Below are 23,910 nucleotides of genomic sequence, written 5' to 3' on the forward strand. Positions count from 1 at the left end.
AGAGGAGAGCCTCTTCCTTCTGAAAGTCAGCCGTTTGTACGACCTGCAGGAAAATCAAGTACAACAGAACCACCGTTCTGGCTGGGCTGATACACTTCTTGGTGGGGCTGTAGTCCCACCAAGCCCCACCCTGGCGCCGCCTCTGGGGAGGACCCTCGCCTGGAGACAGAACCGGATCAGAACCTGGGAGTCTGGGAGGACCCCCGCCTGGAGACAGAACCGGATCAGAACCTGGGAGTCTGGGAGGACCCCCGCCTGGAGACAGAACCTGGTCCTCATGTGGGAGGACTGTCAGAACCATGGTCTGGACCACTAATGGGACTGGGACCGTCTGCAGATGTTCCTCCTCTGGATCACTGAGAACAGCAGCGACTGCAGACAGCCTGGAGGCAGCGGGGGTCCTGCTGTCACCCCAGGGGTCCCTGGACCCCCCAGCAGGGGTCTGGACCTTCACACTGACCATGACACAGTCTCAGTCCTGGGAAAGGGTCTGCAGATCCAGACTGGTTCTCCACCAACAGGGAGGATCCAGCAGCACCACACACACACACACACACACACACACACACACACACACACACACACACACACACACACACACACACACACACACACACACACACACACACACACACACACACACACACACACACACACACACAGAGGCTGGACTTCCTCAGATGGTGAGCTCATGGTCCCAGCTGGACTGGGTTCTTCCAGCGTTACAGTAGAACACTCTGAGCCCCTGAACCTGCGAACTGCATGTTCTTCCTGTCTGCTGGAGACGCCGTGCAGCTGAGATCAGACTGGGAGCACTGCTCCAGCTCCAGACCGGCAGAACCATCCAGACCGGCAGAACCAGCTCCAGACCGGCAGAACCATCCAGACCGGCAGAACCATCCAGACCGGCAGAACCAGCTCCAGACCGGCAGAACCATCCAGACCGGCAGAACCATCCAGACCGGCAGAACCAGCTCCAGACCGGCAGAACCATCCAGACCGGCAGAACCATCCAGACCAGCAGAACCATCCAGACCAGCAGAACCAGCTCCAGACCAGCAGAACCAGCTCCAGACCAGCAGAACCAGCTCCAGACCGGCAGAACCATCCAGACCGGCAGAACCAGCTCCAGACCGGCAGAACCAGCTCCAGACCAGCAGAACCAGCTCCAGACCGGCAGAACCATCCAGACCGGCAGAACCAGCTCCAGACCGGCAGAACCAGCTCCAGACCGGCAGAACCAGCTCCAGACCGGCAGAACCATCCAGACCTGCTCCTCATGAATGTGCTGACTCAGAAGCATGCAGCCCGTCCACAGCAGACGTCCAGACCGGGGGACAGTCCTTGTCCTTCCAGGCTCTGCTGCCGTCTCTGGAGACCGTCCTCCTTCTGCAGAGGGGAGTTGATGAGGGACCAGCATCAGAGCTGGGACTGGAGAGGTCTAAAGATGGAGTCGGTGGTCTGCTCTTCAGCTGAGGAGCAGAGACCAGACCTGGAGTCTCAGGGACACAGAAGACACGTCTGTCTTCTGAAGCCAGCTGGACGCCACCGATGTCCAGAAGCAGCGTTTCAGATGTCCCTCTGCCTCGGCTCAGCTCCAGTCCTGGTACCATCCTGCTGCTGGACACAGGACCAGGAAGGACCTCGAGGACCACAGACTCACACAGGAGCTGGTTCCGGTTCTGGTTCTGGTTCTGGTTCCTCTCAGACACATGCAGCAGCTTTCTACCCCGTCTGTCTTCTGGGTGCTTCTGTTTAAAGCTTCTCGATGTTCTTCAATAATCAGTTTTCTGTAGGAGGAATGAAAGACGTGTGGACCCCAGCCCTCGCTGGCGCCCCCTGCTGGTCCCCTGCTGCTCATTAGCACACTGAGGGAACATGCAGTCTGTGGACCACCAGCAGAGCCTGGTTCTGAGGAGCTGGACCCAGACGGAGGCTCTGCAGTCGGTCCAGAGGCCATGCAGAGGTCAAACACCTCCACCTCCACCTCCACCCTCCATCCTCCACCCTCCATCCTCCATCTCCACCTCCACCCTCCACCTCCACCCTCCACCTCCACCCTCCACCTCCACCCTCCACCCTTCACCCTCCACCTCCACCTCCACCCTTCACCCTCCATCCTCCACCCTCCATCTCCACCTCCACCCTGCTGAGGACAGCAGACTAATGGTGCGTTCCCACCGGAGGCGTTGCTTCACGGGCGCCACTGACGCCTCAAAGTTGACGCGTGTAAAGTGTGGAATTCGACGTGTTCAAATGACACACGACGCTTGCAACGCTCGCGACACGCAGCAGCTCACTGGCGGGAGTGGGAGGAGCTTCTGTGTCCTGTCTTCATGTTGACAATGGCGGATCCCATCGAGACACTGGCTCGGCTTTATTCAATAAAGAAAGCCAGGAAACGGCGTCGTCAGGCGCCTGTGCGACGTCTTTGGGTTCATCCCATCCTGCAGCGGCGTTCGCAATTTGGCGAATTTCACCATTTGCTCCAGGAGCTGCGTGAGGATGAGGTTCGCTTTCAGCGGTACTTCCGCCTCTCCCGGGCCGGTTTGACGAGCTTCTGGCCCGCGTCGGCGCTCTAGAGATGCGCGGATTGCGGTTGCACCGGCGGAGCCCGCGGAGAACCGCGGATCGGGCGGATGACGTGTCGAAAAACTAAGATTTTAATTACAATCGGGCGGGTTGTGGTTGAAGCACTCAAATAAAAAAAGCAACTTCAATACACCTAAACACTATTCCGCGGATGCCGGGCGAGTTCGGTTCTGAAAATTGGTTAAAAAAAATGGTTGATTTGGGCGGATAGCAGGCGGATGGAAAAATGAGCCATCCTCCATCTCTACAGCGCTCAGAGCGCTCGTCTGTGATTGGATGACGCTCGGCGTTGACGCTTCCAAAGTTCAATTTTCCCAACTTCAGGCGTTGACGCCTGCAACGCGTGAACGCGTGTGACGCGCGTCGCCAACGCTCGGAAAGCTCGGAAAGCGCCGCTGGAAAAGCGGCTGACGCGTTCGGTCCGTTGAAGCTCGTCCACCAGAGACTGTGAATGTGAAGCGACGCCGTGACGCCTGCAGCGCGTCCGGTGGGAACGCACCGTGACAGCACCCACTTCCTGTCCTCCCAGAGCCCGGCTCAGTCCCATCCTCTTCAGCGGTTACCGTGGAAACAGCTTCTCTTTTTGGGGCACAAGCTCTCAGGAAGAGAGTCTGAGTGTGTGTGTGTTCTTGTGCGTGTGTGTGTGGAGGATGTCAGCAGACACACCCACCTGCTCAGCGTCTTCCTGGACGGGAGCTGAGGACGCCTCGCTCTCTGCAGCTCCGCCCTCACTGGCCTGTCTGGAGGAGCTGGACTCCGCCTGCACACGCACGCACGCACGCACGCACGCACGCACAACACACACCACACAGAGCTGTGATGAACATGTTGAAGAGCCTTGACTGAAGGACTGAGGCTCTACTCTGCTGTCTCCACGCTCCACACCTGGACAGGGTCCCTCTGGCTCTGGATCCAGACCCAGAGGGACCTGGACTCTGTGCGGGCTCTGGACAGGGTCCCTCTGGCTCTGGACCCGGGCCCAGAGGGACCTGGACTCTGTGCGGGCTCTGCACAGGGTCCCTCTGGCTCTGGATCCAGACCCAGAGGGACCTGGACTCTGTGCGGGCTCTGGACAGGGTCCCTCTGGCTCTGGATCCAGACCCAGAGGGACCTGGACTCTGTGCGGGCTCTGGACAGGGTCCCTCTGGCTCTGGATCCAGACCCAGAGGGACCTGGACTCTGTGCAGGCTCTGGACAGGGTCCCTCTGGCTCTGGACCCGGGCCCAGAGGGACCTGGACTCTGTGCGGGCTCTGCACAGGGTCCCTCTGGCTCTGGATCCAGACCCAGAGGGACCTGGACTCTGTGCGGGCTCTGGACAGGGTCCCTCTGGCTCTGGATCCAGACCCAGAGGGACCTGGACTCTGTGCGGGCTCTGGACAGGGTCCCTCTGGCTCTGGACCCGGGCCCAGAGGGACCTGGACTCTGTGCGGGCTCTGCACAGGGTCCCTCTGGCTCTGGACCCGGGCCCAGAGGGACCTGGATTCTGTGCGGGCTCTGCACAGGGTCCCTCTGGCTCTGGACCCGGGCCCAGAGGGACCTGGATTCTGTGCGGGCTCTGCACAGGGTCCCTCTGGCTCTGGACCCGGGCCCAGAGGGACCTGGACTCTGTGCGGGCTCTGGACAGGGTCTCTCTGGCTCTGGATCCAGACCCAGAGGGACCTGGACTCTGTGCGGGCTCTGCACAGGGTCCCTCTGGCTCTGGATCCAGACCTAGAGGGACCTGGACTCTGTGCGGGCTCTGGACAGGGTCCCTCTGGCTCTGGACCCGGGCCCAGAGGGACCTGGACTCTGTGCGGGCTCTGGACAGGGTCCCTCTGGCTCTGGACCCGGGCCAGAGGGACCTGGACTCTGTGCGGGCTCTGCACAGGGTCCCTCTGGCTCTGGACCCGGGCCCAGAGGGACCTGGACTCTGTGCGGGCTCTGCACAGGGTCCCTCTGGCTCTGGATCCAGACCCAGAGGGACCTGGACTCTGTGCAGGCTCTGCACAGGGTCCCTCTGGCTCTGGACCCGGGCCCAGAGGGACCTGGACTCTGTGCGGGCTCTGCACAGGGTCCCTCTGGCTCTGGATCCAGACCAGAGGGACCTGGACTCTGTGCGGGGCTGGACAGGGTCCCTCTGGCTCTGGATCCAGACCCAGAGGGACCTGGACTCTGTGCGGGCTCTGGACAGGGTCCCTCTGGCTCTGGATCCAGACCCAGAGGGACCTGGACTCTGTGCAGGCTCTGGACAGGGTCCCTCTGGCTCTGGACCCGGGCCCAGAGGGACCTGGACTCTGTGCGGGCTCTGCACAGGGTCCCTCTGGCTCTGGACCCGGGCCCAGAGGGACCTGGACTCTGTGCGGGCTCTGCACAGGGTCCCTCTGGCTCTGGACCCGGGCCCAGAGGGACCTGGACTCTGTGCGGGCTCTGGACAGGGTCTCTCTGGCTCTGGATCCAGACCCAGAGGGACCTGGACTCTGTGCGGGCTCTGGACAGGGTCCCTCTGGCTCTGGATCCAGACCCAGAGGGACCTGGACTCTGTGCAGGCTCTGGACAGGGTCCCTCTGGCTCTGGATCCAGACCCAGAGGGACCTGGACTCTGTGCAGGCTCTGGACAGGGTCCCTCTGGCTCTGGACCCGGGCCCAGAGGGACCTGGATTCTGTGCGGGCTCTGGACAGGGTCCCTCTGGCTCTGGACCCGGGCCCAGAGGGACCTGCTGAACAGCAGCTCTGCACATGCTCAGTAGAAGGACCGTGAGAACAAAGCTGCTGGTTCGCCCACATCTGCTCTTTCTACTGACTCTCTGAACTCATCAGCCATAACATTAAGACCAGCTGCCCCTCCAGTGCAGGACTGTCCGCCTGGAGCTCTGGAGGACCGCTGTGGGATCTGTTAGCGGCAGGTCTTCCTGTCCAGACGTCACACAGACACTCGTGAGGAGGCCTTCGCACCGTGAGCACGCTGCTGCACACACACATTAGTGAGGGCTTTGAATGAATCCCTTTTAATCTTTTAAAGAATCCTTTACTGCGTCTCTTCTACCCGGTGTCACGCAGCCTGACGTTTAAAGCTGAGCAGTGTGAGGTGATCAACCAGAGATCTCACAAGATCCCGTCACTCGGAAGGAAGACCTAAGCGCCCCCCTCTCTGGACTGGTTCTGCTCTCCTGCTCTGCCCTGCACGGTTCCCGTACCGGAGGATGCTGGGAGCTGCTGCAGCAGCTTTCTGCTCACCGATAAAAACAGTACTTCAATCATTTTTGTGAAAGAGGAGAGAAAGGCTCAGGGTCTTCAGCTCGCCCTGTACTGGGTCGTGATTCCACCATGGGACTGAGGCTGAGTGTGTGTGGGAGTGTTTCAGCAGGCTCTGACTGTCCTGAACACACACACTCCCTCCATTCACCACGGAGCTCACTCCATCCCCGGCTCGCTGAAACCTGAACCTGACAGGAAGACTGTTCGGCCTGAGGCCGCCAGGAGGACTGGTATGGGTTCTGGAGGACTGGTCTCGGCTCTGGAGGACTGGTCTGGGTTCTAGAGGACTGGTCTGGGTTCTAGAGGACTGGTCTGGGTTCTGGAGGACTGGTCTGGGTTCTGGAGGACTGGTCTGGGGTTCTGGAGGACTGGTCTGGGGTTCTGGAGGACTGGTCTGGGCTCTGGAGGACTGGTCTGGGCTCTGGAGGACTGGTCTGGGCTCTGGAGGACTGGTCTGGGCTCTGGAGGACTGGTATGGGTTCTAGAGGACTGGTCTGGGCTCTGGAGGACTGGTCTGGGTTCTAGAGGACTGGTCTGGGCTCTGGAGGACTGGTCTGGGTTCTGGAGGACTGGTCTGGGTTCTGGAGGACTGGTCTGGGGTTCTGGAGGACTGGTCTGGGCTCTGGAGGACTGGTCTGGGCTCTGGAGGACTGGTCTGGGCTCTGGAGGACTGGTCTGGGCTCTGGAGGACTGGTCTGGGCTCTGGAGGACTGGTCTGGGGTTCTGGAGGACTGGTCTGGGTTCTAGAGGACTGGTCTGGGCTCTGGAGGACTGGTCTGGGCTCTGGAGGACTGGTCTGGGGTTCTGGAGGACTGGTCTGGGCTCTGGAGGACTGGTCTGGGTTCTGGAGGACTGGTCTGGGCTCTGGTGTCGGGGCTGGGGCGTACCTTGAAGCTGATCTGCTGGGCCAGCTCCTGGGCCTGGCGGTCCTCGGCGCCGGGGTTGCTGTTGGGGGTGAGGGCCATGAGGGCGGAGCGCATGGAGCAGCCGCAGGCGTCGCAGCAGAAGTCCTGAGACCTGCAGGGACAGCGGGACAGCGTCACCACGCCGGCAACAACAGAGCGGCATTCTGGGTACAAACAGGAGACAGACTGAGCAGAGAGGACACACACAACGGCATTCCCCGACAACCAACACACACCTACACACACACCAACACACACACACCAGCAGCAGGACCGTCACACCCCAGCAGACCAGAGGGGAACATGCAGACTCAGCAAGGCTCCAGAAGGTTCCAGGAGGTTCCAGAAGGTTCCAGAAGGTTCCAGAAGGTTCCAGGAGGTTCCAGGAGGTTCCAGAAGGCTCCAGAGGGCTCCAGAAGGTTCCAGAAGGTTCCAGAAGGCTCCAGAGGGTTCCAGAAGGCTCCAGAAGGTTCCAGAAGGTTCCAGGAGGCTCCGGCTGACAGCAGCAGCCTCCTCTTCAACCTCCTCTCTTCTGTTCTTTTACTCTACAGTCAAACTTCAGGCTGCAGCTCGGTTAGTTTTCTGTTCCCTCCTTATTGAAGGGCGGGGCTGTTCCCTCCTTATTGAAGGGCGGGGCTGTTCCCTCCTTATTGAAGGGCGGGGCTGTTCCCTCCTTATTGAAGGGCGGGGCTGTTCTCTCCTTATTGAAGGGCGGGGCTGTTCCCTCCTTATTGAAGGGCGGGGCTGTTCCCTCCTTATTGAAGGGCGGGGCTGTTCCCTCCTTATTGAAGGGCGGGGCTGTTCCCTCCTTATTGAAGGGCGGGGCTGTTCTCTCCTTATTGAAGGGCGGGGCTGTTCCCTCCTTATTGAAGGGCGGGGCTGTTCCCTCCTTATTGAAGGGCGGGGCTGTTCTCTCCTTATTGAAGGGCGGGGCTGTTCTCTCCTTACTGAAGGGCGGGGCTGTCTCTCCTTATTGAAGGGCGGGGCTGTTCTCTCCTTATTGAAGGGCGGGGCTGTTCTCTCCTTATTGAAGGGCGGGGCTGTTCTCTCCTTATTGAAGGGCGGGGCTGTTCCCTCCTTATTGAAGGGCGGGGCTGTTCCCTCCTTATTGAAGGGCGGGGCTGTTCCCTCCTTATTGAAGGGCGGGGCTGTTCCCTCCTTATTGAAGGGCGGGGCTGTTCCCTCCTTATTGAAGGGCGGGGCTGTTCCCTCCTTATTGAAGGGCGGGGCTGTTCTCTCCTTAGTGAAGGGCGGGGCTGTTCTCTCCTTATTGAAGGGCGGGGCTGTTCCCTCCTTATTGAAGGGCGGGGCTGTTCTCTCCTTATTGAAGGGCGGGGCTGTTCCCTCCTTATTGAAGGGCGGGGCTGTTCCCTCCTTATTGAAGGGCGGGGCTGTTCTCTCCTTATTGAAGGGCGGGGCTGTTCCCTCCTTATTGAAGGGCGGGGCTGTTCCCTCCTTATTGAAGGGCGGGGCTGTTCCCTCCTTATTGAAGGGCGGGGCTGTTCCCTCCTTATTGAAGGGCGGGGCTGTTCTCTCCTTATTGAAGGGCGGGGCTGTTCCCTCCTTATTGAAGGGCGGGGCTGTTCTCTCCTTATTGAAGGGCGGGGCTGTTCCCTCCTTATTGAAGGGCGGGGCTGTTCCCTCCTTATTGAAGGGCGGGGCTGTTCTCTCCTTATTGAAGGGCGGGGCTGTTCCCTCCTTATTGAAGGGCGGGGCTGTTCCCTCCTTATTGAAGGGCGGGGCTGTTCTCTCCTTATTGAAGGGCGGGGCTGTTCCCTCCTTATTGAAGGGCGGGGCTGTTCCCTCCTTATTGAAGGGCGGGGCTGTTCCCTCCTTATTGAAGGGCGGGGCTGTTCTCTCCTTATTGAAGGGCGGGGCTGTTCCCTCCTTATTGAAGGGCGGGGCTGTTCCCTCCTTATTGAAGGCGGGGCTGTTCCCTCCTTATTGAAGGGCGGGGCTGTTCTCTCCTTATGAAGGGCGGGGCTGTTCTCTCCTTATTGAAGGGCGGGGCTGTTCTCTCCTTATTGAAGGGCGGGGCTGTTCTCTCCTTATTGAAGGGTGGGGCTGTTCTCTCCTTATTGAAGGGCGGGGCTGTTCCCTCCTTATTGAAGGGCGGGGCTGTTCTCTCCTTATTGAAGGGCGGGGCTGTTCTCTCCTTATTGAAGGGCGGGGCTGTTCCCTCCTTATTGAAGGGCGGGGCTGTTCCCTCCTTATTGAAGGGCGGGGCTCAGGGCTATTTCCTCTTCTAACACTGGCTGCTGGTCAACCAGAACTCTCTCTCTCTCTCTCTCTCTCTCTCTCTCTCTCTCTCTCAGAGCTTTATCATTGTGTCATGTTGATTCATTCTTTCATTTTTAGCGTCAGGATTCTGTTCATTGTCAGACAGTTGCTTTGTGATGAAGATTCATGTCCTCTGAGGACAGTGACACTGTCTGTCCATCTGTCTGTCTGATTCCTGTTTCAGGATTCCAGGAGCAGCTCTGAGCCGCTGAACGCTCCACAATCAGCTGCTTCTCATCCTGCAGGAGCTAAAACATTTAATTCACCACACTCCAGAACTCTTCTGAGAATGAACAACCTAGAAAATCTACAGAAACCAGCAGGACTTCCTTCCTCACCTCCAAACCTCTGACTGGCTGCCAGACTACCTCTGCTTCCTGCATCCAGACAAAATCCCTCTGAAATCCCAGAGCGGCGGCGGGGGGAAAGAGGAGAGACATGAGACGCTGGAGGGACAGACAGGGACAGGGCTGCTGGGTCTGGACAGGCTGTAGAGGACTGGGTCTGGACAGGACTGGGTCTGGACAGGACTGGGTCTGGACAGGACAGGACTGGGTCTGGACAGTCTGTACTGGAGACTCCTCGGTCTCACGGTCACCTCAGAACAGAAACCAGAACACTAACCGAGCTGGACTGCTGTGACAGCCGGTCCCATGTACTGGGGCTCACCCCAACAGGGACCCGTCAGGACCCATCAGGACCTGGGACAACCCATCAGGACCTCTAATGACCCATCAGGACCCATCAGGTCTTATGAGGATGAGATGGATGTATGAACACTGGAGGTCTCCAAGACTGAAGGCAGTGAAGCGGCCCTACAGCAGGAATCACATCAGCTTTCCTTTACTGACCTGCTGGTCTACAGAGGGACCTGCTGGTCTACAGAGGGACCTGCTGGTCTCTAGAGGGACCTGCTGGTCTACAGAGGGACCTGCTGGTCTACAGAGGGACTAATGATGGGTGGGACTGACAGTCCAGGACCAGTCAGGACCACAGGACGTGCTGATCACTGAGTGAGTTCCACGGGGCTGAGGGGAACGATGGAGGACAGACAGTGGACATTTGGTGGAGGACTGCTTGAAGACGACCTGACTGGTGGTGAGTTTGCTACCCATGATGCTCTGCTCACCCTGCCTGGAGCTGCCTGCCGCTGCCTTCAGGGCATTTTGCCCTCAGCCTGGTCTTCAGGGTGAAGCGCAGGTCCCCTGGCAGCCCCACAGTCATGATGCTGCCTCCACCATGCTGCTTCCCTCCAGCGGCCTCCTGCTGTGAGGACACTCTCTAATGGCTTCCCTCTTTCTCTAAAGAGATTCTGACCTGGCTTCCAGCTGTTGGTGGAGGTGACTGACCCAGCAGCAGACTGCAGCGGCCCCCTGCTGTGACGGATCCTTCAGCCTGGTTTTCCTGCTCAGTTGATGTTCCTCAGCTCCCCAGTGTGTTCCTTTAAAGAACAGATCATTCTATCATCTGCTCCTTTGAAACCCAATAACGGAGGTCCTGGAAAGGTGAGGAGCTTCACACACCGTCCATCACATCTGAAGGAAGCATCTTTAAAACGCTGACGGGGACAGGTGAGTGGTGAGTCCCTCAGGGATCTGTGAGAACCACAGACTGAACCTGTACGCAGACGACACACTGCTCTACAGATGTGAGCAGCTGGAGTCAGACTGGAATCCCAGCAGGGGTCTGCAGACCGGGTCCTGGCGGGCCGCCGTCCTCCATGCTTCAGCTGCAGCACACCTGATTGGTCGTTATCGGGCTTTTGAAGCTGGATGAAGACAGACTGAGGTGAAGCAGAGAGGACGGAGCCAGACACCCTGAAGACCACGGCTTCAGCACTACCCAGAGCTGATCCCCCAGGAGTCCTGGACCTGACGGAGGGCGTCGCGATCACAGTGGGTGACCAGTGACCAAGACCCGGTAACATAACAAGGAAAGCACAGCGCAAGACCTTCTGGAGCCTGGACCGGCCTGGGGAACCGGGCTGGGGAAACCGGCCTGGGAACCGGCCTGGGGAACCGGCCTGGGGAACCAGGCTGGGAACCGGCCTGGGGAACCAGGCTGGGGAACCGGCCTGGGGAACCGGGCTGGGGAACGGGCTGGGAACCGGCCTGGGGAACCAGGCTGGGGAACCGGCCTGGGGAACCGGCCCTGGGGAACCGGCCTGGGGAAACCGGCCTGGGGAACCGGGCTGGGGAACCGGCCTGGGGAACCAGGCTGGGGAACGGCCTGGGGAACCGGCCTGGGGAACGGCCTGGGGAAACCGGGCTGGGGAACGGGCTGGGGAACCGGGCTGGGGAACCGGGCTGGGGAAACCGGCCTGGGGAACCGGCCTGGGGAACCGGCCTGGGGAAACGGGCTGGGGAACCGGGCCTGGGGAACACGGCGCTTACAGCGCGGTGGTTTTCAACAGGGTTTGAGTTCACTGTGAAGTTTTTTATTTGTCTCAAATCAAAGCAGTTTCTAGGAAAATCATCTCAGTACTACTGAGCTGCAGTGACAGCCCCTCGAGACTGGAAACACTCTCATGTCACAGCGACTGAAGACAGGACACGTCCATTATCCAAGAATCAGAAGCACACAGCCAGACCTCCTCTGTCTCCAGGAGTGGGACAGTCCTCAGTTTGTCCTCTGCATCAGAAGCTGTCCCCCGTCTTCTCCTGCAGCCAGAGAGCAGCGCTGCCTCGGCCCCGAGCCGCTCCAGGGAAATCAGTATTTATAGCCCCGAGTTTCTCTCTCATCTCCACCTGCTAATGAAGCAGGCCGTGATGGAGGAGCCAGGCGCTGGGGGGCCGGGGCTGGGGGGCCGGGGCTGGGGGGCTGGGGGGCCGGAGCACTACAGGCTGGAAATGAAGAGGAACGTGTCCGCTCACGTCCCCCTCCGGAGACTTTCATGGTGATAATGAATCTGGCCGTGGTCTCGGCACCGGGACCGGCTCGGGCGCGCCGCTCATGCCTCTGGCGGCCCGGCATAAGCAGGAGGCGTGTCTCCGGGGACACCACACACTCCGGAGCTCTGGAACCACCGTCTGCATGCAGCAGCAGGCTGGAACTGCAGCCATCAGCCCGGGACGGGGCGTCCTCCACCTTCTCCACTTGTCAAACACACACTACACAACTTAGAAGAACTGCTGCTGCCCACACAAAACACACAAAACACACAAACCCCAGACCCGTCCTCTGTCACCCAGAACACCGGGCCACTGCAAAGACCGTTTCATTCCAGGCTGGAACCTGGAACCCAGCCTTCAGCCTGGAGTCTCCTGAGTGCTCTCATTCAGGTCCTTGTGGGGACCCTGATCCAGCTGCAGTGTTCCAGCAGTGGGATCAGACGGTTTATAGTCGCCACGGCCCCAAGCCTAGTCGGCCCCCGACCAACTCGACCCAGCCCCCGACCAACTCGACCCCAGCCCCCGACCAACTCGGCCCCAGCCCCCGATCAACTCAGCCCTGACTCCCGATCAACTTGGTCCCAAGTATCCATCCATTTTCTACCGCTTATCTGGGGCCGGGTCGCGGGGGCAGCAGTCTCAGCAGGGATGCCCAGACTTCCTGTCCCCAGACTTCCTGTCCCCAGACTTCCTGTCCCCAGACTTCCTGTCCCCAGACACTTCCTCCAGCTCCTCTGGGAGGATCCCAAGGCGTCCCAGTCCAGCCGAGAGACATCGTCTCTCCAGCGTGTCCTGGGTCTTCCCGGGGTCTCCTCCCGGTGGGACATGCCCAGAACGTCCAGGAGGCATCCTAACCAGATGCACGAGCCTCCTCAGCTGCTCCTCTCCATGTGGAGGAGTAGCGGCTCTACTCCGAGCTCTCCCTGGTGACTGAGCTCCTCCCCCGTCTCTAAGGGAGCCCAGCCCCCCTACGGAGGAAGCTCATTTCGGCCGCTTGTATCCGGGATCTTGTCCTCTCCAAGTAACTGAAAAAAAATTACCGGTTAAATTTGTCTGGTGTGCCGCCGCTGTGGAACGGGATGAATCACACACAAGCCTGCCAATCAAAAAAAGGAAGGGGCGGGCTAAAATAGCGCAACAACCAACGCAAACCAGCATTGCTTTCATGTGAGTCTGCTGGAGGGTGAGCAGACGCCCCATTCCCGCTGCTGAGTGACCATAAATCCATCAGTTTTCAGCTTCTGACGAGTTTATTACAAATATCATTAATGGAGGACACACAGAATAATATCAACTAGAACTGCAAGCAGTGCTCATAGGGGGCCAAGCCTCCGGCGCAACTCGGACCCCGGACTCAGCGGAGCCCTCAAAAGCTCTCCACGAGGGACCCCGGGCTCGGGGCGGGCGTCGGGACAGGAGCCGACGTCTAACCCCCACCAGCACGGCCCACGTCACGCACCATACACAGTGCAACTCTGATCAACTTTCACGTCACTTGATGTCTCTGTTTACTGCGCCCCCCTTTTCCCAATTTGACCAAAGTTAACGCACAGCCTCTGGCTGAATCAGACAGAAGTGAATCGAGTTCAGTGTTGAGAAATCTGATGTTTTAACCACACAGAAACTGCTTTGAAAAGAGTAAATTACTCAGAGATCATGCCGTTTCCGTCCGTCTTTCAGACACAAAGTGCCTACCATGAGTTGCTGCTTGGTTTTAGTCATGTCAGGTCACTGAGTAGACACACAGGCTGTTTTAATACTGTCAGTGAAAAAAGACAGTATGACATTGTAAACACAATACAGTTGAGGTCAGAGTGTTACATGCACTTGTAAAGAATATAATGTCATGGCTCTCTTGACTTTCCAGTCATTTCTGCAACTCTGATTTTCCTCTGACAGAGTGATGAACTTTACACACAACTTCACCAAATCCTGAACTTCAGGATTTTCCTTGTTTCCTGTCTGTCATGATAGGACAATCTGATTAATGCAGGTGTGTCTGACCTCTGTAACAACTTCAGACACACCTGTATTAATCAACTCATCCTGTCACGAAAGACAGGAAACCAGGGCCTCCTGAAGTTCAGGAAGTGGTTGAGTTATGAATAGAGCCTATTGGATCACATACTTCTTTGTCACAAAAAGATTCATGAAGTTGTTCATTTGCAATCTCTCAATTCACACAGACAAAGCCTGCTTTCACCACAGACACTGCTCACAAACAATAAACTCCACCATGTGGCGACTGTTGGTTACTACACCTTTCTTGGTACTCCCCCTAACATGAACTATGCCTGTTTATTCCCCTTTTTTTAGTGATTTAGTAGCATGTCCCATGATGCCACTGTGGTAAGGTCACATGTCGATGTTAAGCTTAAGAAGATGTGATATAAAATGTAAAAATTATGGATCAAAATGCGTTTTCATGGGTTATAGCGCCACTAGTGGCCAATGTTCACCAAAATGGGCTGATAGACCCACAGTCACATGGCAACCAAGCATCTCAAGTTTGGTGGTGTTCGCATTTATTATGACCAAGATCTGTGAAGCCGTGTGTTTAGCTAGCTAGCTGGCAAAGTGTAGTCAAGCCCACGTTGCGTATATTTCGACGTAGCAAAATTCTTTTGATAACTTTAGGTCAGACCCTACTGAAGACTTTATGTGCTGCTTTTCACGCGGATCGGACAACGCCCCTATACGGAGTTCGCAAAAGTATGTTTTTCAGTTTTTGCGATCTAGCGAAAAAAAACTCTAGGCGGAAATGGGCGGGGCCTAGCCCACGTGATTCAGCTTTACTCAGGGAATCTGAGGACATAAGTTTTTTGAATGTGCGACAAACGGTTTGGGAGTTATGGACCAAACGCGTTTATGTGGCCTATAGCGCCACCTAGTGGCGGACTCGTTTGATTTTTTGCGTCCTCCGTCGGACCATGGTTTGGGACCAAGCCACCAAGTTGCACCGCCCTCCCATGTACGGTTTGGGCTGCAGCGGGACTTTTACACACGGAAAAATAAAAATAACTAGAACTGCAAGCAGTGCTCATAGGGGGCCAAGCCTCCGGCGCAACTCGGACCCCAGATTTCACAGAGCCCGCAGAAGCTCACCTTGTTAGACTCTGGGCTTGCATGCCAACCAAGGACCTCAAGTTTGGTGGTACTAGCATTCATTATGACCAAGATATGCAAAAGTTTGTGTTCAGCAAACTGGCTTGTAAAATTTAGTCAAGTGTCATTTACACGTATTTTGATGGAGCAAAATTCTTTTGATAACTTTAGGTCAGAACAAGCTGAAGACTGTATCTGCCAAGTTTTGTGCAGATTGGACAAAACCCCAAGAAGAAGTTCGAAAAAGTATATTTTTCAGTTTTGCCATTTAGCGAAAAAAATCATAGTGGAAATGGGCGTGGCTTAGCTCAAGTCTTCAGTTCTACTCAGGGAACCAGGGGATATAAGTATTTGGAATGTGCGATATACGGCGTGGGAGTTATAGCCCAAAACGTGTTTGCATGGCTTATAGCGCCACCTGCTGGCCGATTAATTCCATTTTTTGTGTAGTCCATCGCATTCAGCTTCTGGACCATCCCACCCAATTGCATCCCCTCCCATGTACGGTTTGGACTGCAGCATGACAATATTAATAAGCCACACCCACTTTGACCAATCGCGATGATCTTCAAGATATTGCCTTAGGAGTGAATTAGGGTAATACCTACCACGTTTCGTAAAAATCGGTCATGCCGTTTAGGAGATATAAAATTCCAGGCTATACAGCGCCATCTAGTGGCCAAGGTTTTCGCCTTTAAGCTCATCCACCCACAGTCATGTGCCAACCAAGGAACTCAAGTTTGGTGGTATTAGCATTTACTATGACCAAGATCTGTGAAATTTTGTGTTTAGCTAGCTAGCTGGCAAAGTTTGGTCAAGCCAACGTTGCGCATATTTTGACGTAGCAAATTCTTTTGATAATTTGTGTCAGACCATACTGAAGACTTTATGTGCAGATTTTCACGTGGATCGGACAAAGCCCCTAGACAGAGTTCGGAAAAGTATGTTTTTCAGTTTTAACGATCTAGCGAAAAAAACTCTAGGCGGAAATGGGCGGGGCCTAGCCCACGTGATTCAGCTCTATCAGGGAATCTGAGGACATAAGTTTTTGAATGTGCGACAAACGGTTTGGGAGTTATGGACCAAAACGCGTTTATGTGGCCTATAGCGCCACCTAGTGGCGGACTCGTTTGATTTTTTGCGTCCTCCGCGGACCATGGTTGGGACCAAGCCACCAAGTTGCACCACCCTCCCATGTACGGTTTGGGCTGCAGCGGGACTTTTACATACGGAAAAATAAAAATAATAATAATAAAAATCCGACCAAATACAATAGGGTTCCCAGCCTGGCTGGCCTGGGAACGCGTATGCGATGCATACGCGCCCTGGCCATCCGCGGCTTGGCCCCCTAATAATAACTAGAACTGCAAGCAGTGCTCATAGGGGGCCAAGCCTCCGGGGCACGTCGGAACCCAGATTCAGTGGAGCCGCAGAAGCTCGCCACGAGGGACGCCGGGCTCGGGACGGGCGTGGGACACGAGCCGACGTCTAACCCCCACCAGCAAGGCCCATGTCACGCTCACCATACGCAGTGCAACTCTGATCAACTTTCACGTCACTTGATGTCTCGTTTGCTGCGCCCCCCTTTTCCCCAATTTGATCAAAGTTAACACTCAGCGTCTGGCTGAATCAGACAGAAGTGAATTGAGTTCAGTGTTGAGAACTCTGATGTTTTAACCATACAGAAACTGCTTTGAAAAGAGTAAATTACTCAGAGATCATGCCGTTTCCGTCCGTCTTTCAGACACCAAGTTCCAACCATGAGTTGCTGCTTGGTTTTTAGTCATGTCAGGTCACTGAGTAGACACACAGGTTGTTTTTAATATTGTCAGTGAAAAAAGACAGTATGACATTGTAAACACAATACAGTTGAGGTCAGAGTGTTACATGCACTTGTAAGAATATAATGTCATGCCTCTCCTGACTTTCCAGTCATTTCTGCAACTCTGATTTTCCTCTGATGGAGTGATGGATCTCTGCACAACTTCACCCCTTCCTGAACTTCAGGAGGCTCCTTGTTTCCTGTCTGTCATGATAGGACAATCTGATTAATGCAGGTGTGTCTGACCTCTGTAACAACTTCAGACACACCTGTAGCAATCAGCTCATCCTATCATGAAAGACAGGAAACAGGAGCCTCCTGAAGTTCAGGAAGTGGTTGAGTTGTGAAAGAGCCTATTGGATCACATACTTTTTTTTGTCACAAGATTCATGAAGTTGTTCATTTGCAATCTCTCAGTTCACACAGACAAAGCCTGCTTTCACCACAGACACTGCTCATAAACAATAAACTCCACCATGTGGCGACTGTTGGTTACTACACCTTTCTTGGTTACTCCCCCCTAACATGAACTATGCCTGTTTATTCCCCTTTTTTAGTGATTTAGTAGCATGTCCCATGATGCCACTGTGGTAAGGTCACATGTCGATGTTAAGCTTAAGAAGATGTGATATAAAATGTAAAAATTATGGATCAAAATGCGTTTTCATGGGTTATAGCGCCACCTAGTGGCCAATGTTCACCAAAATGGGCTGATAGACCCACAGTCACATGGCAACCAAGCATCTCAAGTTTGGTGGTGTTCGCATTTATTATGACCAAGATCTGTGAAGCCGTGTGTTTAGCTAGCTAGCTGGCAAAGTGTAGTCAAGCCCACGTTGCGTATATTTCGACGTAGCAAAATTCTTTTGATAACTTTAGGTCAGACCCTACTGAAGACTTTATCTGCTGCTTTTCATGCAAATCGGACAAAGCCCCTAGACGGAGTTCGGAAAAGTATGTTTTTTGGTTTTTGCTATCTCGCGAAAACAACTAAAGACATAAATGGGCGTGGCCTAGCCCAAATGATTCAGTTCTACTCAGGGAATTAGAGCATGTAAGTTTTTGGAATGTGCGACATATGGCGTGGGAGTTATAGCCCAAAACGCGTTTGCATGGCTTATAGCGCCACCTAGTGGACGATTAAATTGATTTTTAGGGGAGTGGGTTGCGTCAAGGTTCTGAACCTTCCCACCCAATTGCAATGCCCTCCCATGTACGGTTGGGGCTGCAGTTGGACACCATTAATAGGCCACGCCCACTTTGACCAATCAAGATTAACTTCAAGATATTACCTCAGGAGTGAATTAGGATTATACCTACCAAGTTTAGTAAGCATCGGTCATGCCGTTTAGGAGATATAAATTTCCCATCTTTACAGCGCCACCTAGTGGCCAGGCTCGCGGTATTGGGTTAATCCACTCACAGTCACATGGCAACCAAGGATCTCAAGTTTGGTGGCGTTTGCATTTATTATGACCAAGATCTGTGAAACTTTGTGTTTAGCTAGCTAGCTACTAAAGTTTAGTCAAAAACAGTTTCCGCATATTTTAACGTAGCAAAATTCTTTTGATAACTTAAGGTCAGACCCTTCTGAAGACTTTATGTGCTTTTCACACGGATCGGACAAAGCCCCTAGACGGAGTTCGCAAAAGTATGTTTTTCAGTTTTGCGATCTACCGAAAAAAAACTCTAGGCGGAAATGGGCGTGGCCTATCCAGGTGATTTAGTGTGACTCAGAGAATCTGAGGATATAAGTTTTTGAATGTGCGACACACGGGCTGGGAGTTACAGACCAAAACGCGTTTATGTGGCCTATAGCGCCACCTGTGGCGGATCTTTTATTTTTTGCGTATTCCGTCGGACCATGGTTTGGGACCAAGCCACCAAATTGCACCACCCTCCCATGTACGGTTTGGGCTGCAGCGGGACTTTTACATACGGAAAAAAAAAATAAAAAAAAAAAATAAAATAAAAATCCTTTCAATTACAATAGGGTTCCCAGCCTGGCTGGCCTGGGAACGCGTATGCGATGCATACGCGCTCCCTGGCCATCCGTGGCTTGGCCCCCTAATAACTAGAACTGCAAGCAGTGCTCATAGGGGGCCAAGCCTCCGGGCAACTCGGACCCTGGACTCAGCGGAGCCCTCAGAATCTCGCCACGAGGGACCCCGGGCTCGGGGCGGCGTCGGGACACGAGCCGACGTCTAACCCACCAGCAGGCCCACGTCACGCTCACCATACGTAGTGCAACTCTGATCAACTTTCATGTCACTTGATGTCTCTGTTTGCTGCGCCCCTTTTCGCCAATTTGACCAAAGTTAACACACAGCCTCTGGCTGAATCACACAGAAGTGAATGAGTTCAGTGTTGAGAACTCTGATGTTTAACCATACAGAAACTGCTTTGAAAAGAGTAAATTACTCAGAGATCATGCCGTTTCCGTCCGTCTTTCAGACACCAAGTTCCACCATGAGTTGCTGCTTGGTTTTAGTCATGTCAGGTCACTGAGCAGACACAGGTTGTTTTTAATATTGTCAGTGAAAAAAGACAGTATGACATTGTAAACACAATACAGTTGAGGTCAGAGTGTTACATGCACTTGTAAAGAATATAATGTCATGGCTCTCTTGACTTTCCAGTCATTTCTACAACTCTGATTTTGCTCTGATAGAGTGATGTACTCTATACACAACTTCACCCCTTCCTGAACTTCAGGATTTTCCTTGTTTCCTGTCTTTCATGATAGGAAAGCTGATTAATGCAGGTGGTGTCTGACCTCTGTAACAACTTCAGACACACCTGTATTAATCAGCTCATCCTATCACGAAAGACAGGAAACAAGGAGCCTCCTGAAGTTCAGGAAGTGGTTGAGTTATGAATAGAGCCTATTGGACCAATACTTCTTTGTCACAAAAAGATTCATGAAGTTGTTCATTTGCAATCTCTCAGTTCACACAGAGAAAGCCTGCTTTCACCACAGACACTGCTCACAAACAATGAACTCCACCATGTGGCGACTGTTGGTTACTACACTTTACTGGTTATACCCCTAAATGAACTATGCCTGTTTATTCCCCTTTTTTTAGTGATTTAGTAGCAGAAGTGGGCATGGCCTATGTCCATGATGCCACTGTGCTAATGGAACATGTCGACATCAAGTTTAAGAAGATGTGATTTGAAAGGTAAAAATTAGGGTCAAAATGCGTTTTCATGAGTTATAGCGCCACCTAGTGGCCAATGTTCACCAAAATGGGCTGATAGACCCACAGTCATATGACAACCAAGCATCTCAAGTCTGGTGGTGTTAGCATTTATTATGACCAAGATCTGTGAAGCCGTGTCTTTAGCTAGCTAGCTGGCAAACATTAGTCAAGAACATTGCGCAAATTTTCGTAGCAAAATTCTTTTGATAACTTTATGTCAGACCCTACTGAAGACTTTATCTGCTGCTTTTCATGCAGATCGGACAAAGCCCCCAGACGGAGTTCGGAAAAGTATGTTTTTTGGTTTTGCTATCTCGCGAAAACAACTAAAGACATAAATGGGCGTGGCCTAGCCCAAATTATTCAGTTCTACTCAGGGAATTAGAAGATGTAAGTTTTTGGCATGTGCGACAGCGTGGGAGTTATAGCCCAAAACGCATATTCATGAGTTATGGCGCCACCTAGTGCCCAATGTTCACCAAAATGGGCTGATAGATCTACAGTCACATGGCAACCAAGCATCTCAAGTCTGGTGGTGTTAGCATTTATTATGACCAAGATCTGTGAAGCCTTGTGTTTAGCTAACTAGCTGGCAAAGTGTAGTCAAGCCCACGTTGCGCATATTTCGTCATAGCAAAATTCTTTTGATAACTTTAGGTCAGACCCTACTGAAGACTTTATCTGCTGCTTTCATGCAGATCGGACAAAGCCCCTAGACGGAGTTCGGAAAAGTATGTTTTTTGGTTTTTGCTATCTAGCGAAAAAACTAAAGAAAGGCGTGGCCTAGCCCAAATGATTCAGTTCTACTCAGGGAATTAGAGCACGTAAGTTTTTGGAATGTGCGACATATGGCGTGGGAGTTATAGCCCAAAACGCGTTTGCATGGCTTATAGCGCCACCTAGTGGACGATGAAATTGATTTTAGCGTAGTGGGTTGCGTCAAGGTTCTGAACCTTCCCACTCAATTGCAATGTCCTCCCATGTACGGTTGGGGCTGCAGTTGGACACCATTAATAGGCCACGCCCACTTTGACCAATCAAGATTAACTTCAAGATATTACCTCAGGAGTGAATTAGGATCATACCTACCAAGTTTAGTAAGCATCGGTCATGCCGTTTAGGAGATAAAATTTCCCATCTTTACAGCGCCACCTAGTGGCCAGTGCTCGCGGTATTGGGTTAATCCACCCACAGTCACATGGCAACCAAGGATCTCAAGTTTGGTGGAGTTTGCATTTATTATGACCAAGATCTGTGAAACTTTGTGTTTAGCTAGCTAGCTACTAAAGTTTAGTCAAAAACAGTTTCCGATATTTTAACGTAGCAAAATTCTTTTGATAACTTAAGGTCAGACCCTTCTGAAGACTTTATGTGCTGGTTTCACGCGGATCGGACAAAGCCCTGTACGGAGTTCGCAAAAGTATGTTTTCAGTTTTTGCGATCTACCGAAAAAAAACTCTAGGCGGAAATGGGCGTGGCCTATCCCAGGTGATTTACTTTGACTCAGAGAATCTGAGGATATAAGTTTTTTGAATGTGTGACACACGGGCTGGGAGTTACAGACCAAAACGCGTTTATGTGGCCTATAGCGCCACCTAGTGGCGGACTCGTTTGATTTTTGCGTATTCCGTCGGACCATGGTTTGGGACCAAGCCACCAAGTTGCACCGCCCTGCCATGTACGGTTTGGGCTGCAGCGGGACTTTTACATACGGAAAAATAAAATAATAATATAATAATAAAATAATAATAATAAAATCCGATCAAATACAATAGGGTTCCCAGCCTGGCTGGCCTGGGAACGCGTATGCGATGCATACGCGCTCCCTGGCCATCCGTGGCTTGGCCCCCTAATAATAACTAGAACTGCAAGCAGTGCTCATAGGGGGCCAAGCCTCCGGGGCAACTCGGACCCTGGACTCAGCGGAGCCCTCAGAATCTCGCCACGAGGGACCCCGGGCTCGGGGCGGGCGTCGGGACACGAGCCGACGTCTTACCCCACCAGCAGGCCCACGTCACGCTCACCATACGCAGTGCAACTCTGATCAACTTTCACGTCACTTGATGTCTCTGTTTGCTGCGCCTCCGTTTTCGCCAATTTTGACCAAAGTTAGCACTCAGCCTCTGGCCGAATCAGACAGCAGTGAATTGAGTTCAGTGTTGAGAATCCGATGTTTTAACCATACAGAAACTGCTTTGAAAAGAGTAAATTACTCAGAGATCATGCCGTTTCTGTCTGTCTTTCAGACACCAAGTTCCTACCATGAGTTGCTGCTTGGTTTTTAGTCATGTCAGGTCACTGAGGAGACACAGGTTGGTTTTAATATTGTCAGTGAAAAAAGACAGTCTGACATTGTAAACACAATACAGTTGATGTCAGAGTGTACATGCACTTGTAAAGAATATAGAGCAGACACAGGTTGTTTTTAATTGTCAGTGAAAAAAGACAGTATGACATTGTAAACACAATACAGTTGATGTCAGAGTGTTACATGCACTTGTAAAGAATATAATGTCATGGCTCTCTTGACTTTCCAGTCATTTCTACAACTCTGATTTTCCTCTGATAGAGTGATGTACTCTATACACAACTTCACCACTTCCTGAACGTAAGGATTTTCCTTGTTTCCTGTCTTTCATGATAGGAAAAGCTGATTAATGCAGGTGTGTCTGACCTCTGTAACAACTTCAGACACACCTGTATTAATCAGCTCATCCTATCACGAAAGACAGGAAACAAGGAGCCTGCTGAAGTTCAGGAAGTGTTTGAGTTGTGAATAGAGCCTATTGGACCAGATACTTCTTTGTCACAAAAAGATTCATGAAGTTGTTCATTTGCAATCTCTCAGTTCACACAGAGAAAGCCTGCTTTCACCACAGACACTGCTCACAAACAATAAACTCCACCATGTGGCGACTGTTGGTTACTACACCTTTACTGGTTATACCCCTAAAACTATGCCTGTTTATTCCCCTTTTTTAGTGATTTAGTAGCAGAAGTGGGCATGGCCTATGTCCCATGATGCCACTGTGCTAATGGAACATGTCGACATCAAGTTTAAGAAGATGTGATTTGAAAGGTAAAAATTACGGGTCAAAATGCGTTTTCATGAGTTATAGCGCCACCTAGTGGCCAATGTTCACCAAAATGGGCTGATAGACCCTCAGTCATATGACAACCAAGCATCTCAAGTCTGGTGTGTTAGCATTTATTATGACCAAGATCTGTGAAGCCTTGTGTTTAGCTAGCTAGCTGGTAAAGTTTAGTCAAGCCCACATTACGCATATTTTGTCGTAGCAAAATTCTTTTGATAACGTAAGGTCAGACCCTACTGAAGACTTTATCTGCTGCTTTTCATGCAGATCGGACAAAGCCCCCAGACGGAGTTCTGAAAAGTATGTTTTTTGGTTTTTGCTATCTCGCGAAAACAACTAAAGACATAAATGGGCGTGGCCTAGCCCAAATGATTCAGTTCTACTCAGGGAATTAGAAGATGTAAGTTTTTGGCATGTGCGACATATGGCGTGGGAGTTATAGCCCAAACGCATATTCATGAGTTATGGCGCCACCTAGTGCCCAATGTTCACCAAAATGGGCTTATAGACTCACAGTCACACGGCAACCAAGCATGTCAAATCTGGTGGTGTTAGCATTTATTATGACCAAGATCTGTGAAGCCGTGTGTTTAGCTAGCTAGCTGGCATATGTTAGTCAAGCCCACGTTGCGCATATTTCGACGTAGCAAAATTCTTTTGATAACTTTAGGTCAGACCCTACTGAAGACTTTATCTGCTGCTTTTCATGCAGATCGGACAAAGCCCCTAGACGAGTTCGGAAAAGTATGTTTTTGGTTTTTGCTATCTAGCGAAAACAACTA

General features: G+C 52.8%; 1 protein-coding gene across 1 annotated transcript in view; it reads right to left on the reverse strand.

Moving 5' to 3' along the window:
* The window catches only part of ube2j1 (ubiquitin-conjugating enzyme E2, J1), a 46,790-nt gene that overhangs the window by 944 nt on the left and 21,936 nt on the right, over positions 1–23,910 (reverse strand). Inside the window, exons 6-7 of the mRNA XM_030110620.1 lie at positions 6,715–6,844; positions 3,263–3,352 (exon numbers count right to left, since the gene is read on the reverse strand). Of these exons, the coding sequence (XP_029966480.1) occupies positions 3,263–3,352; positions 6,715–6,844 (220 nt within the window). The remainder of the gene's footprint in view (positions 1–3,262; positions 3,353–6,714; positions 6,845–23,910) is intronic.

Source organism: Salarias fasciatus, chromosome 15 (assembly GCF_902148845.1).
Source record: "Salarias fasciatus chromosome 15, fSalaFa1.1, whole genome shotgun sequence".
Classification (NCBI taxonomy): Eukaryota; Metazoa; Chordata; class Actinopteri; order Blenniiformes; family Blenniidae; genus Salarias; species Salarias fasciatus.